Source organism: Prinia subflava, chromosome 15, assembly GCF_021018805.1.
Source record: "Prinia subflava isolate CZ2003 ecotype Zambia chromosome 15, Cam_Psub_1.2, whole genome shotgun sequence".
NCBI classification, from domain to species: Eukaryota; Metazoa; Chordata; class Aves; order Passeriformes; family Cisticolidae; genus Prinia; species Prinia subflava.
The window spans coordinates 18,050,527-18,066,354 of NC_086261.1; the positions used below are offsets into that span (position 1 = coordinate 18,050,527).

The following is a 15,828-nucleotide window of genomic DNA, read 5'->3' on the forward strand; positions in this document are numbered from 1 at the left end:
TTCTGGTGATTTGCTGTCTGGATCAGAGGTTTGAGCTGCTAAAATTCCTGGAATCTGTTTTCGTCATGAGGAGCTATGGATACTTTTGTAATAAAAATGATATTAATTTCTGTGCTACATATGTACCACCATATATGAAGACGCTCATGTGAATTATTTTGCGATATGAAGAATCAATGGAATATATCAGCAAAGCTTAAGTAATAGGAGGCAAATGTGAGGAAAAATGGTAATTGTTATTTATTAAAGTGCAAATTGTGTTGCTTTTTCATTTTTAGCGATTGATGAACTAATGACACCAGAGGAAAAAGCTAAACTTTTTACTGCCATTGGATACAGTGACAGCCACCATCACCTGTCATTACCAAAGCAGGTAAGCAACCTATGGGATGGTTTAAAAAAATAATCACAATTTAAGAGTAAAGCTGCCTTCAGCCCTCCCATTACCCTGAGGAAAGATGAAGGCTTCAAATTCAGGTAGGAAATATTGTTTGATTCTTCCGAAGTTGCTGATTGATGCAGTCATAAAATGGTACATATATTGGGAGTCAGAACCTTCTCTTGCCAAGGCCAAGACTTGACATTTAGCAGTAAGAACAGCAAAGGCATACAAGCTATGTCTTCTAAAATGTAGTCATTTAATGGGATTATAATGATTTTGGTTCATCTAGTGAGTCCTCTACTGAGTGTAGTCAGCTATGCTTGCTGCAGGACTTGAAAAGGATTTCCATAATGCTGAAAAGAGTGAGACTGTATTTGCTCTGTATTTGTTGAACTACATTGTTTTATGTTAAAGCAATGACTGGTAAACATTGAATAAAGTACTCTGTACTTTGCTTTCTGCATAGAGATGAATTTCTAATCTTAGTTGGCTGGAAAAACTTAGAAAGACACCTTTCAGTTTGTTGAAATGAGGAGTTGTGAAAAATAATTGTTATTGAGATGACTAATTTCAGTTTTCTCTGTTCTTCTCACTAGTATGTTGCCCATGTTGTGACACTGAAGCTGTTAAGCACTTCTCTTACAATTAAAGAAGACAAGAATGTGGCAGAAACTCTAAAAGTGCAGATAATTGATCTGAGTACCAAAATATCACAGCGCCCAGGAGCACAAGCCATTAAGTAATTGGATCGGTATTTTCTTTTTGTGGAAGCATCTCTGCCCCTCCTCACCCCACTCCCCAGCTTCTTAACTTTTCTTGGGTAGTGCTTGTTGTATATTGCCTTTTAAATTTGTGGGCATTCTGTAATTGTACTCTGTTGTAAATAATATAATTTTGTAGATAACCTAGAATGGAAGGAAGAAGGGAATGCTGTCTGCTAGTTTTTATAAACAGTGGCAACCTCTTTCTTGAATATAAGTGTCAAAGTGCTGAATATGACTTTTGGGAAGTGATAACAAAGCCATGTGAAATGGTTTAGCCAACACACTCCAGCCAAGCTGGTGAATGTGTTACTCACTGCTTATAGAAATGAAAAATTATGTGTTTGTGCTGTAGGTGGGAGGTCAGCCAGAGGATAAGATACTGACACCTTCCTGTGTTTTAAGAAAGGCACGCCAGAAATAGTGAACAAAAATTATTGGATTACACAGTCAATGAATAAGATTTCCAATGTCTGAAAAATGAATTTGTGCACTTTTTGCTTTCCTTTGCAGTTCGTTCAGTTCAGGCTTCATACATGAGATTACCAGCTCAGTCACTGACTCTTGAAATATTTTTGTTAAAAAGCATTCTGGGGAATTTTCAAGGAGCAGCTTGAATGTTGCACAGAAACAAAAAGAGCTTTGAGATTATTTTACGTAAATGCATGCCATATGATTTAGTTAGCAAGACTGAAGCAGTAGAACAGATATTCTTTTAAGTGTCATGTTTCTGAAAAAATGTAGTTCAGTTGTCTCCACAGAGCCAGGCATATGACACTGGTTATGGCCAAATATGTCACCTCCCAATGTCAGGGATTTCAGTGGTGGGAGGCACAAGATCTGAAAATCAGTTTCTTATGTAATAGGTACTGCTAAGGATGAGTGAACTTGGTGTGCTTTGGTGGTGTTCAATGTCTTTCTTCAAAGGGGTTTTCCTACAGACTCCTCTTAACACTATTGGCAGGGCAGTTCTCAGTACTGAATTCTCCTTTGCACCAAGAGAAGTCTGTAACTGCTTTTTAAATCCATGCACAATAGTAAACATTCCTACACTTCTTATTTATGTAACATAAATATTCTGCCTTTCTTTTCTCTTGCAACTAACCTTTGTCCTATTAAATGTTTTTAACTATTCATCTTCTTTAGGGTTGAAGCAAAGCTTGAGAACTGGTATGTTACGGGCCTGAGACAAGAAAACATTGTGCCATCTCTCGTGGCTTCCATAGGGGATAGCAAATCTTCTCTGCTTAAGATTGAGTTTGATATTAACCCAGAGGACAGTACAGCTGACCAGAGCCTTACTATTGAATCACAGCCTGTGGAAATAAAATATGATGCAGTGAGTAGTAACCAAAACTCTCAAATATTTCTGAGTCCTCTTTCTCTGTTTTTACTCTCTTGGCTCTGTCCAGATCTGATTTTTGAGTTTTTGCTAAGTGACTTATATGTATAATGCTAATTCTTGGGTTTTTTTTCTTTTCAAGAGAACAATAAATGCAATGGTAGAATTCTTTCAGACAAGTAAGGGAATGGATCTTGAAAGATTAACAACAGCCACCTTAATGAAACTGGAAGAAATCAAGGAAAGAACTGCTACAGGTAAGATACTAACAAATCTCAGTGAAGGGCAGCCTTAAAATGTTTCCATATGATTACCCAAACACTTGGCTTATGTTTTAATTAATGACCAAATAGTAGGATTGGGGTTTTTCCTTGAGTTGGTGCCCTCATTTCAGCTGGGATAGAGTTAATTTCTTCTCACTTGGCTGCTTGGAGATTTAGTGAATGTTTTGTGGGAAGGAGCATTGAGTTTAGTAAGAAATCAGTAGGATGCTATGAAAGTCGTGATTCAAGAGGCTTTATTTTTCTGATAACATCTTTTTGTATGCTGACTGTCACAACTGTTTCACTTGTGAATAGCATTTACATTCCGTGTCCTTTCCTTTTTTTAAGGATTAGTTCATATCATTGAAATGAGGAAAGTCCTTGACTTGAAGATCCATCTGAAGCCTTCCTACCTTGTGATTCCACAGACTGGTTTCTACCATGAAAATTCAGATTTGCTGATTTTGGACTTTGGTACATTTCAGGTATATAAATAACGTCTGTTATAAGCTCAGGGGAAGCAAATATTCTCTTTTAACTTGACTGTTGTCTGAACCATCTTGCTTTCAGAAGGCAGGGTGATCATCTGTGTCAATGTATTTTTAACTTACCATATTTCTAACCAAATAGATTTGGGTCAGCAGTTTGATCAGGGTTGTTAGGGTATCTGTGACATACTTGTGCTAGTTAATCCCCCCCAGGAAACATAATCATGTTATAATCATGAATGTAATACTTCAACATTTACTATCTTTCATTTCTTCAGCAGAATACATGAACTTTTTTTTCATTTTTTTGTAAAATGATGGCCTTTTATTAATAAAAGAGAATATATTTTTTTCTCTTGAAGTTTGAAAATTAATTCCCTTGTTCCTATAAAATGGAAAGATTGCAATAATTTAGCTTGATTTAATGACTGATTAAATACTTATTTTAGTTGTAGTCCATAAGTAAAATTATAGGCTAATAATATCTTGTGTCCTAGGAGAATATTTTTTGCATGGCTTGAATTAAGTGTATTGATAAAAGTAACAACAAAAAAATCTACTTAGCAAGAATAAGTGAACTATGAAATGATTTAATATATTTTCTCTGCAAGATGAATATATTTAATATATTTTCTCTCCAAATGTCAATTATTAACCCCTATGAATTATCTTTTCATCTTCACTAGAATGAATGGCACATGTCTGTTTTAAAGACTTAACTTTATTTTGTTTATTTTGTGTTTAGCTGAACAGCATAAATCAAGGCAGTAGTGAAGCTTCCAACTTTTCATCTTTAGAGGAGATTATGGACAAAGCCTATGACAAATTCGATGTGAAAATTAAAAATGTGCAACTTCTTTTTGGAAGAACAGGTAACAAAACAACATAGCTGCTGTTTATGCAAAAGATTGTCAAAGGGTACCTACCTGTAAGAAATAAATATGTTTTTAAAGGAAAAAAGACAAGCTAAAATCTATAGTTAATGAAAAGATAGGCTATAATACATATTGGGTACCAAACTTTGAAAAAATTATTTAGTTTCTCTTCAAACAGCTGCTCCCTTTTTGTTTGGACTTGAGCATCACTTTGATGATAGCAATGAATGTAAATGTATTGAACTATTATGTTTTCTGTCATATGCAGGAAAAGCACTAAAATTTGCCTTAGTTCTTCACTTAAGCTTGTGTAATCATCAGAATGCTGGGGTGCTGTTCTCCCTTTTTTCTATCCATTTGTTTTTCTAGGGGTCAGTGTAGATACATCTTCCAGTGTAGAATTGGATTTAGTGCTGCTAAGACAGTAGTGTTCACAAATGGGATTAAAAGCTCTTAAAATACTTGACCTAAGTTGTTTTAGGTTTCTTTAGTTGGTGAGTGGGGTTTTTTTACCCTCCTAGTGATGCCATTTGATTACTTTAATGATGCCTTAATTAAAGCAATTAGCAAGTGATGGTTTTTTTTAATCTAAATTTCCTGGACATTTTCAGGTGAAGACTGGAAGAAGGCTCGTTTTCAACATCCATCAACTCTGCACATTTTGCAGCCTATGGATATTCATGTACAGCTGGCAAAATCAATGGTAGAAAGAGATTCCAGGATGGCAAAGTAATATATTAATGTTGAAAATACTCATTTAGAATTAATTTGTATTTAAAGCAAACAAAGCTGTGTTTTCCCTAAGGGTTCAGCTGCACTTTGTAATTTGAAGGTATTAACTAAGAAACCAAAATAGGCTACTACTAAAATAGGTTACTACTATTAATAGGCTACTACTTATTTAGTTAATAGTTACTACTAATTAATAGTTACTAGTTAATAGTCAATACTACTAGTTAATAGTTACTACTACTACTACTAACTAACTAATAGTTACTGCTATTAATAGGTTAACCAAAATAGGTTACTACTTGGCAAAATCTCTTTTGGGTAGTGGTTCCCTGAACCCTTTGCTGGTTACTATCTACTGCTTAAGTCCAAGCCCTGTTTTAATGCAGAATCCCTGACTTTACTGTGATCTTTATATAGGAGTATCCATATTGGTAAGATTTAAACGAAGAATTGGTACCTTTTTGTATAGGAATTTAATCAGTTGTTTTCTTTTAAAAAGGTTTAAAGTGTCAGGGGGACTTCCATTGGTGCATGTCAGACTCTCTGACCAGAAAATGAAGGCGATCTTTGATCTGATTGATAGCATTCCACTGCCTCAGAAGTCATCTGTGGCAGCTCCAAGCACAAAGGTAAGCTGACTACAACCAAGAAAACTTAAAAATATCCCCAAGCATGCAAAAAACCATTACTAGTGTGTTCACTGACTTACAACAGAACATTCTGGGCTTCCTCAAACAAGTAATGGAGGCTTTGTCATTGCCCTCCTGGTTTCAATGTGAGTATTGGCAGAGCTGACCTTGCCAAAGAATGTGGGGGAGGCATTGTAGGGGGACATTCATCATCAGCAAAAAATATGAACATACCAAGCTATATAAACTTTAAATTACTGTGTTGGTTATTTTTCTCTTTCCTTTCCCTCCAGGTCTCAGCTATTCCCACAATTCCTGTTGTTGGTACAGGGTTACTTGATACACCCCAGTTGTTAGCAGAAATAGTGTCAGGTAAGAAGCTACAGATGTGTCTTGTAAAGGTAGCAGGCTATAACTTAGGGAATAGCTAATATTTTCATGCTGTTATTGATGTTAAAACATGTAAGGACAACAGAGATGAGCATGATGGGTCATATCTGCCCTCAAGTGCATAAGGAGATTTGATTAAGATGCTGATGTCCTCAGACTAATAAACTTGGTTTTTCTAAAATGCAAACCTCTTTTTTTTTAAAATTAATATTATGCATGAGCAACCTCTTCTAATGAGTGAACTGTAAATACCAACGGTATTGGGTTGTTCTGACTGTTTTGCATTAGCAAAGCTCTCCTTTTTCTGAAAAGGCAGAGCTAGAATAACACATTACTGGGAAATTACTGTGTTGATACTAGATTTGGGCATTTATTTTCGTGCCTGTTCTAGAGAAAAATTTCCTGTAGTGAAACCTGGAAACTTGTTTCCTGGAGCTTCTCTTATTACTGTTCTCTTATGTGTTCTTGAATGCCTAATGATGCCTTTAGACTCTAGTGCTGTCCTTAATAGAACTTCAGTTTTATTCGCTTCTCATCCAGTGGTAAATGAGCAGTATAGATCTAAAGTATATTTTGTCAGGTTAGATTTAAAGTGATCGTGCTGTTAAAAATGCAATTGGAATGGGAAAGAGGGAGTGGGATATTTAGTCCTGTTTCTGGAAAAAGTTTACTGAGGCAGCAATTTCACTTCTGTAGATTCTGAAGAAGAATATTTCGATTTTGAGGAAAGCTCTGAACCAACTGACAGTTCAGTAATTCAAGGAGAAGAAAGAAGAAAAGAGGAGCCTGCTCAGGAGGAACTGATAAATCTTCAGCTGAAGTTTGAAATTAAAGAAGTATGTCTGTAATTCTATTTTCCCCTACCTAAAGAATACTTTAGGAAATGTCCAGTATTAATTTAGCCAGTGTTCTCCAGATTAGTGGATGCAGAAACATAATCACCAAACAAAAAAACCCTCATGTATATAACCCCTCATACATATTTCTATGCATATGAGATGTTTCTGGTCTGTATGTGATGCATATAAATAAAATATGATGCATACACATGGATGTATTAAAAAAAAGAGTCCCTTACTAGAGTATTTTTAGTAGAAAAAATTAGTATCAATTCATAATTAGGGAATAGGGAGTGGGAATTTTGTGCTGGAGAAACAAAGTCAGTACCCAGGCAGGCCACTTGCAAAGAGAAAATCTCCAAATATTTTTTGTATTTATATCTTTCACTATCAAACAATCATTTCTCCTTTTTATTTTATACTCTCAAATATGTAATAAAAGCAATTAGGGAGAGCATTAGTCTTGGACTTTTTAAATAGTTGGTTTAAATGGTGAGAATACTGCATGTGAAAAGTTGGCATAACTGTATTTCTTGTTCATGCAGGTTTTAGTAGAACTCACCAGACAGAAGAAAATTGAGGAAACAGTGCTTGTATTTGATGTAATGCATCTTGGGACAGAAGCTACTGCCAAAACGTACAATTTAGCAGCTGTATCTTATTTGAAGAGAATAAGCTTGGACTACTATGGAACTGGAGGTAATGAGCAATGGCAGAGAAGTGGATTTGTGTGTGTGTAGCAATTAATCAGAGCTCTCCTGTGCCCTGTGCTCACTGAAATGCAAATGTTGCTCCAGTCCCCCAGTTCATGTGCAGCTGTCTAATGTGCCACTGATAGCAGCTGATAAGCTCTGGACTCTCACCATAATTATTATGGAATAAAAAAATGGCTTAGAGCTCAGTCTTTGGGTGGAGAAGGGATTTGCCATTTTGGACATAGCAAAGAGAAACCAGTGACTCATATTTGGTGGTGCAATGTCTTTTAGCAAATGGTATTGAAAGTTAATCCCTGCCTTCAAGGCACAAGTTGTTTGGTTCTCTTAAAGAACAGAAAGGATCCTAATTCTTGTTTATCTCCCGTGGTGTTTTGCAGGTAAAAAAGCACCCATTCATCTAATTAGCTCCTCAGACAAGCCTGGCTTAGACCTTCTGAAGGTGGAATATGTCAAGGTATACACAAAACTTAAAAAAAATATTTTTAAAGCATTTCTACATATTTTTAATATATAGTCCTAACCTACTGTTCAGAGCTAGTTGAGTCATTTTGTATCTTTTGAAGAGGACAGTGACTGGTTGGAATTAATATTCATGTTAATGCAAATCTTTATTTTCAGGCTGACAGAAATGGGCCACAGTTTCAGACAATTTTTAACAACACTGAACAGATGATTCAAGTGAGTGTTTGCAGATTTTATTACTTATTTTCTTTTGGTTTGCTTGCTCAGAACATCAGAATTAAAATTTGTTTTGCTTTCTTGTTTTCCTGCCTTCCAGCAGGAGATTTCAGGAGTTAAAACATCCTTGAAATTTTTTATACCACTTAAGGGCAGACTGTTTGTCTGTTGAACTGCTGAAAAAGTGTCTGTGTAGCTCATGTGGATGAAATTCAAACTGCTGTAAGGATGCCCCTTCTCAAGCATCAGGGATCATGACATTCAGGGGCCCAGTTTGGGAAACCATAGTGGAGTCACAAAGTCTTTCCCTCTCATGTCAAATAACTTGTTTTGTGAGTGCCACGTATTCAGCACTCTGTTGGCTGTCTTTTGTAAGAAGTCTAAATCCATGTCTGAGTGTGGGAGGTTTTTTTTTAATGTTGTATTTTTGAATCAGATTTTAGTCTAAGGAAAAAGACTGACTTGAGGCATTCTTGGAATAAAGTACAAATGGTGGTGATTTTTGTGATAGATCCTTTCTCCTCTTTGTACCTTTATGGCATTATTTTGCCTGCCTTATTTTAGTGTGAAGACTGAATTATTTCACTTGTTAATTAATTGTTTTAGAGCATCTATAGATTTCATCTGACAGCTTTAGTTACTGAAATCTTTTTGCCAAAAAGCAGTTTCTGAAGCTGCAGCAGGAGCTGAGAGTTCTAAAACTCCAGTGCTGCTGAGTTAACTGTCTTTGTACTATGGACTAGTGCTAAAGTTAAGAGAACTCAATTTTCTGTGCATCATCTGGAGTTGCTGTTGCCTTGCAGCTCTTCAGTGAGACTTCTGTGCCTGGAAGAATTGCATTTGGGCTCTAGTTCCAGTTTGGAGTACATTCAAGTGGGCAACTTTTATTAAACTGCACGGCAGGCACTTACTTAGCTTTTGGACTCCTAAGTGGATTTGTTGAGGAACATCCATATTCTAAATATCTGCACGTCAGCCACCTGCCATTTACCCATGCTGGTAGTGCTGTTATTGCAGGAACATTCAATCCCAAGGCTGTGTTTGACAAAATGAATTTTGTATCTCTGTTTTTGTGCTGAGGAGGTTATAGGTTTGCAGTTACAGCTGTAAGAGCTGGGTTGTTGCTAGGTTTCCTTATTTTCTAAGCTTATCCCCTTTCCACTTTACAGAAAACTTGTTCCTTTATTATCTCTTGCTGGCCATATATGCATCTTTTCTGTTTCTAAGGGATGGTTCTTTGCACTGTATGCTTTTGCACCTCTTACACTTCTAAGCTGCTGTTGGATCACCTGGAGTCTCATGTTTTCCACAGGTAACTTTCTCTTCGTTGAACCTCCTGTTGCACACAGAGGCCCTGATGTCTGCTGTCAGTTTTCTAACAGCTGTGAGTCCCTCAGGCAGTGAGAGAAGGGCAGAGACACCATCCAAAGAAGAAAAGCAGGAAGATGACTCTAGACTGCAGAAAGGTACAGTTGTGATTATCCAAATGATGGTTCTGGAAGGATGTGTTGTATGCTGGCAAAGCAAATCCAGGGAAACACGATCAGCTTTGTAGAAATAAAGATGGAAGTGAAAATATGGCTCATATGTACCTTGAAAATCCCACCTTCTCTATTTCTAGTGTCTAAACCTTCCAAGGATAAGGATGTGTTTGACTTCAAGCTTTTTGCCAAGCTGGATGCCTTCTGTTTAAATATTTGTGATGAAAAAAAGAACATTGCAGAGATCAAGATACAAGGTATTAAATTCTTTATTAGAAGTAACTGCACTGGTACTTGAGTTTCAAAGGAACTGCTAATAATTGGACTAAAAATAAGGTGTAAATATGCAGCATCTGTTTTTATGTATTTATTTATTTATTGTTGTCTGTGCAAAAATGGCTTGTTTTCAAAGTCAGCCCTAAGTCTGTCATAATGTTTTGGCCTCCAGCTAGAAAGATGTGCTATGTTATTACTCAGTTAATTAGGTTCATCCTTTGAAGGAGTTTGATTATGGGTGGCTTTTCATGTTGTACTAAGTGTTGGATATTTTTATGGTATATCATAAAATTATTTAGGGTAAAAAATTACGTAGGATAAAAAAAAAAAAGGCTTCAAATTTTTTTCTTTAGTTTTTAACCCTAAGGGTTTGTTTGGGTTCCTTGTTTTGGTTTTGTGTTCTCAATTGGTTTTACCCCTTGTAAGGGCTGTCAATAATTCTTTGGGGGGGGTTTCACTTCTGGCTGACTTTACCTGCCATCCTCAGAGTTGCCAGAACTCTCTCATGAATATTTAACAATGTGTGATATGCCAGATTAGTACTGCAGTTCATAAAGTCTTCTGCTTGTCCCCATCTCTAAATCATATCATGTATTCACACAAGATTATGTATGCTGAAGTACTGTATTCAAATAGTTCAGTGTAGTAACATCTTTTCTGACAGAAAATCTCAGTGCACTCACACAATAGCTTGCTTATTAAGAAGTGGATTATTGAGTATTTTTCTATAACTAGTAGCTCAGTTATTTCCAGAAATGACTGCTATTGAGATAGTGTCTGAATTAGAAGTATTTCTGGTTTGTTTTGGTTGAAGCTGTAGTACAGTTGTTATTACAGCTTAGTAACTTCTCCTCACTTCCTCTGCTGGTGTCCCCAGCCTGACAATAACTGTTACTTCTGCTGTGCAAGACTGTTTCTATTTTTTACTTTGCAGGTCTTGACTCATCTCTTTGCCTTCAGCCGAGTCACACTGTATTCTTTGCTCGACTTAAAGACATAGTTGTCACAGATGTTGATTCAAGGACCCTCCATAAAAAAGTACTCACCTACAAGATTTTAACTTTTACTTGATTCTTGGTTAGTTTGATGTGGATAAAAGTGAAATGTAATACACATTCCACTCCTCTAAAAGTATTTGATTTGTCTTCAATAAGTATTTTCAAATAAGATGAATCATAAAGAATAATTTTTATATTGCAAGAATGGATGTCTGAAAGGATTAGAAAAACTAGTAATCTGACTTGTAATCTGGTAGGCTGATGGTATCTTCAGTTTTTTGTGTTAAATGCCTTTGTAGAAGCTGCTGATGGCTGGTGGGTGCTGTTTCTCTCTTTCTAGGCTGTGTCTATAGTGGGAGATGAAGTTTTCAGTTTCAATCTGACATTAAATCCTCATGCTACTGAGGGAGAAGCCTACACTGACATGTCGAAAGTGGATGGTACTGTATGTTTGAAAGTGGGCTGCATCCAGCTGGTGTACCTTCACAAGTTTCTCGTGTCTCTCCTGGTGAGTCTTGTTTCCCTTTGTTTCTGCAGCATTTTCAGATTAGTCTTCTGGGCTGTGCCCTCAGTACAAGTGGTAGGCTTCAGTTTCTGAAAGAGAAGGGATGTGTTTAATTTTTCCTGTGTACTATTAACTGGTTTAAATTTCGATTGGGTCACTTCCCACCCTCAGCTTTGGAAATAGAGCAAAACTTCATGCTGTTGAGGTAGTTGGGGGTTTTATGTTTGCTGCCCTTTCCACCCTAGCAAAATTCTGTATTCATTGCTAACATATCAGAGGTAACACTAGAGGCAAATCTTTCTGCAGGGTAGGTGTCATGATGCCTGCAAATGAGCCAGTGTAAATATCAGTGTGTTTGAGTACCCTAATGATAGCTTTTTCAATAAAACACCACTGGGCTTTCTCTCATTCAACAGGCTCTTTAATAGGAATTCAGGAGTATTCAAGGAGGGCAAGAGAGGCTTTCAAAATTGTGTCCCTAAAAGCTAATGAGCTATGGAGTCTTGTAGCTAAGGAAAGAAGGAAAAATAGAGATGAATTTAAGATATGTGGATTGCACTGGTAGTAATTCTTTGACTCTCTGTTAGAGGTCACAACAGAAGGTACTCCGTGGAAAATTCAACGGAGCAGCAGCATAATTGGTGGATAATGATGTAAAATGGAAAAGTAACATAGAGTAAAAACTGTTTACAGACATTTCTCCTTTCTCTTCAACTGCTTTTCTAGACCTTCTTGAACAACTTCCAGACGGCCAAGGAGACGCTGAGTGCTGCTACAGTCCAGGCTGCAGAAAAAGCTGCTACCAGCGTGAAGGACCTGGCGCAGAGGAGCTTTCGGCTGGCCATGGACATTCACCTGAAAGCACCAGTTATAGTTATCCCCCAGTCCTCCACTTCCCCCAATGCAATAGTGATAGACCTTGGCCTGATTAAGGTTCAGAACCAGTTTGTCCTGGTGTCCTCGGAAGGCAGTTCACTCCCTCCAGTCATTGACAAAATGGACGTGCAGCTGACAAAGCTGAAACTGTCGAGGTACAGTGACTAATACTCTGTAGAACATTAAGGTTCTTGCCTAGAAGCCATGGTTGATGCTAATGTCAAATATTTGGTATTAAAATGCTGGTCTGTTATCTTAGAGTAGTTAGAAAAAATAGAAAAAATAAAATCAGAAACTCTTCTGCTTGGGAAAGTGTCTGGCACTACATCTGAGATTTTAAGATTTTCAAACATGTAACATGTGACTTCCAACTTCCCAACTGCTTTCTTTTTTTTTTTTTTTCCTTTCTGTGTTTCAAGGATCACTTTGGAGACAGATTTGTCACATCCAGATATTCAGATACTTCACCCCATTAATTTAAGCCTGTCTGTGAAACGAAATCTCTCTGCAGCTTGGTTTCACAAGTTACCGGTGTTGGAGGTCACAGGGTATCTGGATACAATGAATGTAAGTCCTGTGGTGATGATACTTACTGGGAGAGCAACCCTTAATCTTATTTCTGGACACACAGGGGCAACCAGCTGCAAATTTTTAGTAGGTGTGGAGTGGATTTCAGCAATGTAACAGGATTTAAGCCCACCCAGATAAATGTAGTGGTTTGAAAGCATCACCTAAATGGTTTTGTGACCTCTTCTCTGGGCAAGAATTCTATAAAGTGTTTTGGTTTTTTTCTTTAAAAACAGAATCTTCTTGAGAAGAGTTTAAATTAATGCAAATATTTGCTTTATTAACTCCAGCTTTCTACCTTCCCATCACTCTTGGGTGGGATACTTGTTGTTTGTGGCATTTTATGTACTGTGAAAGGAAGTACCAGGGACATCTTGGGTGAAATTAAAATATCATGAAGGGGCCTGGCATTGACAGGAATGTATTAAAAGCATAGGTACATTAAATGCTGCAGTGTGTATTGATACAGCACTGGAGGTCAAAACTTTTAATCTCCTCAGACTTTTACAATAAGTGGTTGAAGGAATTTAATTTTCTTATTGAAGGGATGATTCTGCTGACAAAACAGCTGTAAATAAGCTCTCTTCTTGCCAAGAAACATCGTTCTGCTTTGTTAGCAGGTGATAAGTTCAAAGAACAATGTGTTTTTCCTGAGAATTCTGATCTGCAACTTTTTAGGTTGTGTTAAGTCAAGAAGATTTGAATGTCTGTCTCAAAGTGTTGACAGAAAACCTGGGTGAAGGAGAAGAAACTCAAACGGATGCAAAATCAGTACTGCAAAAGGAAGGTCAGAGATGGAATTTGTGTGTCATGAATGCTAAGTGTGATTGCTTTCAGGAGTAAGGAAAAGCATTTATTACCTGGAAAGCAAGTTTAGATCTGAGAGTATGGTGATAAACTGAGTGCAAGTGATAAACTCTTCTTTCTAATTTTGCAAGGACAGTGTTCATACTTAGATAATTCAAATAATTGGAAATATTACAAGACAAAATTTGGTAATTGTGTTAGCTATGTTGTCAAGGAACTAGCAAGGTATTGAGTTCTCAGAGTCATCTTGTTGCCAGAACATGTTTCTATTTCCTCTTCATGCTCTGAAGTTAAAGGCTCTGCTTTTTGTAATGTTGCTAGCTTATCTTAGGTAAACGTCCTCTATCTAAATGAATAAAATAATTGGATGTGTCTCTTGAGCTAAACAAATGGTGGCAATTTCAAAAGTTAAGCAATATATTGAATGTTCCAGGTAAACCGAAAGAACTGGAGAAATCAGTTTTGGTACAGGATAAGAGTGTTCCAGAAGGAGTGCTGCCTGAAAAGAGAAAAACAACACTGAATGAAGATGCAATCAATATGCTACTTAATTTTGAAATCAAAGAGGTATGTATCCATCTGTATAACTTGTTCTATCTGATCCAGTACTCATCTGTTTCTTAGAGGCAGTGGGCTCTAAAGTCCATTTTAACAGTTTGACAACTAAAAGCCAACAAGAGGAACAGAGCAGGGGCCAGGGGGAATCTTGAGCAAATTGGTCTTATAGGGTCTGTTTATAAAAATGCAAAATGTCTAGATTAATATCATGTTGCACATTTAGCTGAGGAGATAACACCTGCTTGTAACTGCCTGCCATATCTGAAGAGCTTCACTGAAATACTGAACTTACTTCCCTTTCCATATTCCAGGTTGTAGTAACCTTGATGAAGCAAGTTCAGAAGGAGAGATACCCATTACATATTCTAACTGTGCTACAGCTTGGAACCAAAACCAAAATTAGAAATCATGAGTTGGCTGCAGCAGCATACTTGAAAAAAATTACAATGAGGTGCACTGAGATAAATGGTAAGTCTTGTAGACAACTGATACAGTCAGTAGAGTGTGTGAAATAGGATTTATAGGCAGAGGATAACATGTCCTAAATCAATAATGAGGGGGGGAGAAAGAGTAATTTGGATAGATTTAATCTGTTTTACCTGGTACCAAGTTTTACTGCCATTGCTAGAGTTAATGTATTTGGGTGAGGTGTGTACCTTGAGCAGGAGTGGTGTTCTGAGAAGTGTTGCTGCTGTTCAGTGTGTTTGGATGAGCTGCTGATTCTGTGCTTTATGAGCAGTCCTGGCAGCACTGGAAATGTAAATGCTGCCTTGGTTGGTCAGGTAACAATTCAAACTGGCAGGGAAGGCATCACTGAAATAGCCATTTATCCAGAGTACAAAAGGAAGGTTTTGTGTGGGAAAACATGAAGGTAGGAATGCAAAGAACTTTAAATTTTGAATCTTGTTTCAAGAGCTAGATAAGTTAATTTTTACTAGTTTAATTTAAAATAAAGTGAATATAATATTTCACAAGATAATGCTTCATGTGCAGCTTCTCAATAAAATAAAAATAGCTGTTTACTTTCACTCTTTCAGCAAGAATAGTATCTAATTAGTAAGTAACAGAGAATTAGCATGGAGACATTGCATAGGTGGAGTAAACCTTGTGAGTGGAAACACTTCACATTCTTATTTCTTTGTTTGCAGACTCAAAAGGAGATCCCCTTTGCATTCTTAATTCCTCAAGTGAGACAGATGACCATCTTTTGAAAATGGAATATATTAAGGTTTCGATACATTTTCAGTAAAATTATATGGGGAGTAAAGTAAGGCTTCCATACTTAGCCTGTAGATTTGTATCTAAAACTTACCCGGGCCTTTTCCCAAATACTTGTTTTTTAATGTAGCATTTCATTTAATTCCACATAGTGCTTGCTTCGTAAGTCAATGCTATTACTGAAATCACTGGCAAGACAAACATTTGTTTGTGTTCTGTGTGTGCCTTTGTGACACCTAACACGTGTGATGGTCTTTGTGTGAGTGAAGAGTGACTCTACAGCTGATAAAACTCACATTTGAAGAGTGATATGCTGGTAGATTGAAAAAGGCCTTCAAAACTTGCATGAATGCTTGGGAATCTGACAGGTTGTAGAACCAGGGGGCTCTCAGTGCTCTTATCTTGAGTGGCATCACGTAGTGAAAATAATTTCACATAGTGAAAAAT

General features: G+C 36.9%; 1 protein-coding gene across 2 annotated transcripts in view; it reads left to right on the top strand.

Annotated features, from left to right (window-relative positions):
• Positions 1-15,828, top strand: part of VPS13C (vacuolar protein sorting 13 homolog C) — a 73,688-nt gene that overhangs the window by 16,750 nt on the left and 41,110 nt on the right. For both annotated transcript variants that reach the window (XM_063412135.1, XM_063412134.1), the window contains 23 exons: positions 279-373; positions 979-1,121; positions 2,290-2,482; positions 2,628-2,742; positions 3,097-3,233; positions 3,982-4,108; positions 4,723-4,840; positions 5,343-5,472; positions 5,766-5,844; positions 6,559-6,698; positions 7,247-7,400; positions 7,795-7,871; positions 8,036-8,095; positions 9,408-9,561; positions 9,717-9,833; positions 10,787-10,890; positions 11,191-11,358; positions 12,082-12,386; positions 12,651-12,798; positions 13,477-13,585; positions 14,039-14,172; positions 14,475-14,631; positions 15,312-15,391. In XM_063412135.1, coding sequence (XP_063268205.1) covers positions 279-373; positions 979-1,121; positions 2,290-2,482; positions 2,628-2,742; positions 3,097-3,233; positions 3,982-4,108; positions 4,723-4,840; positions 5,343-5,472; positions 5,766-5,844; positions 6,559-6,698; positions 7,247-7,400; positions 7,795-7,871; positions 8,036-8,095; positions 9,408-9,561; positions 9,717-9,833; positions 10,787-10,890; positions 11,191-11,358; positions 12,082-12,386; positions 12,651-12,798; positions 13,477-13,585; positions 14,039-14,172; positions 14,475-14,631; positions 15,312-15,391 — 3,044 coding nt within the window. The remainder of the gene's footprint in view (positions 1-278; positions 374-978; positions 1,122-2,289; positions 2,483-2,627; positions 2,743-3,096; positions 3,234-3,981; positions 4,109-4,722; positions 4,841-5,342; positions 5,473-5,765; positions 5,845-6,558; positions 6,699-7,246; positions 7,401-7,794; positions 7,872-8,035; positions 8,096-9,407; positions 9,562-9,716; positions 9,834-10,786; positions 10,891-11,190; positions 11,359-12,081; positions 12,387-12,650; positions 12,799-13,476; positions 13,586-14,038; positions 14,173-14,474; positions 14,632-15,311; positions 15,392-15,828) is intronic.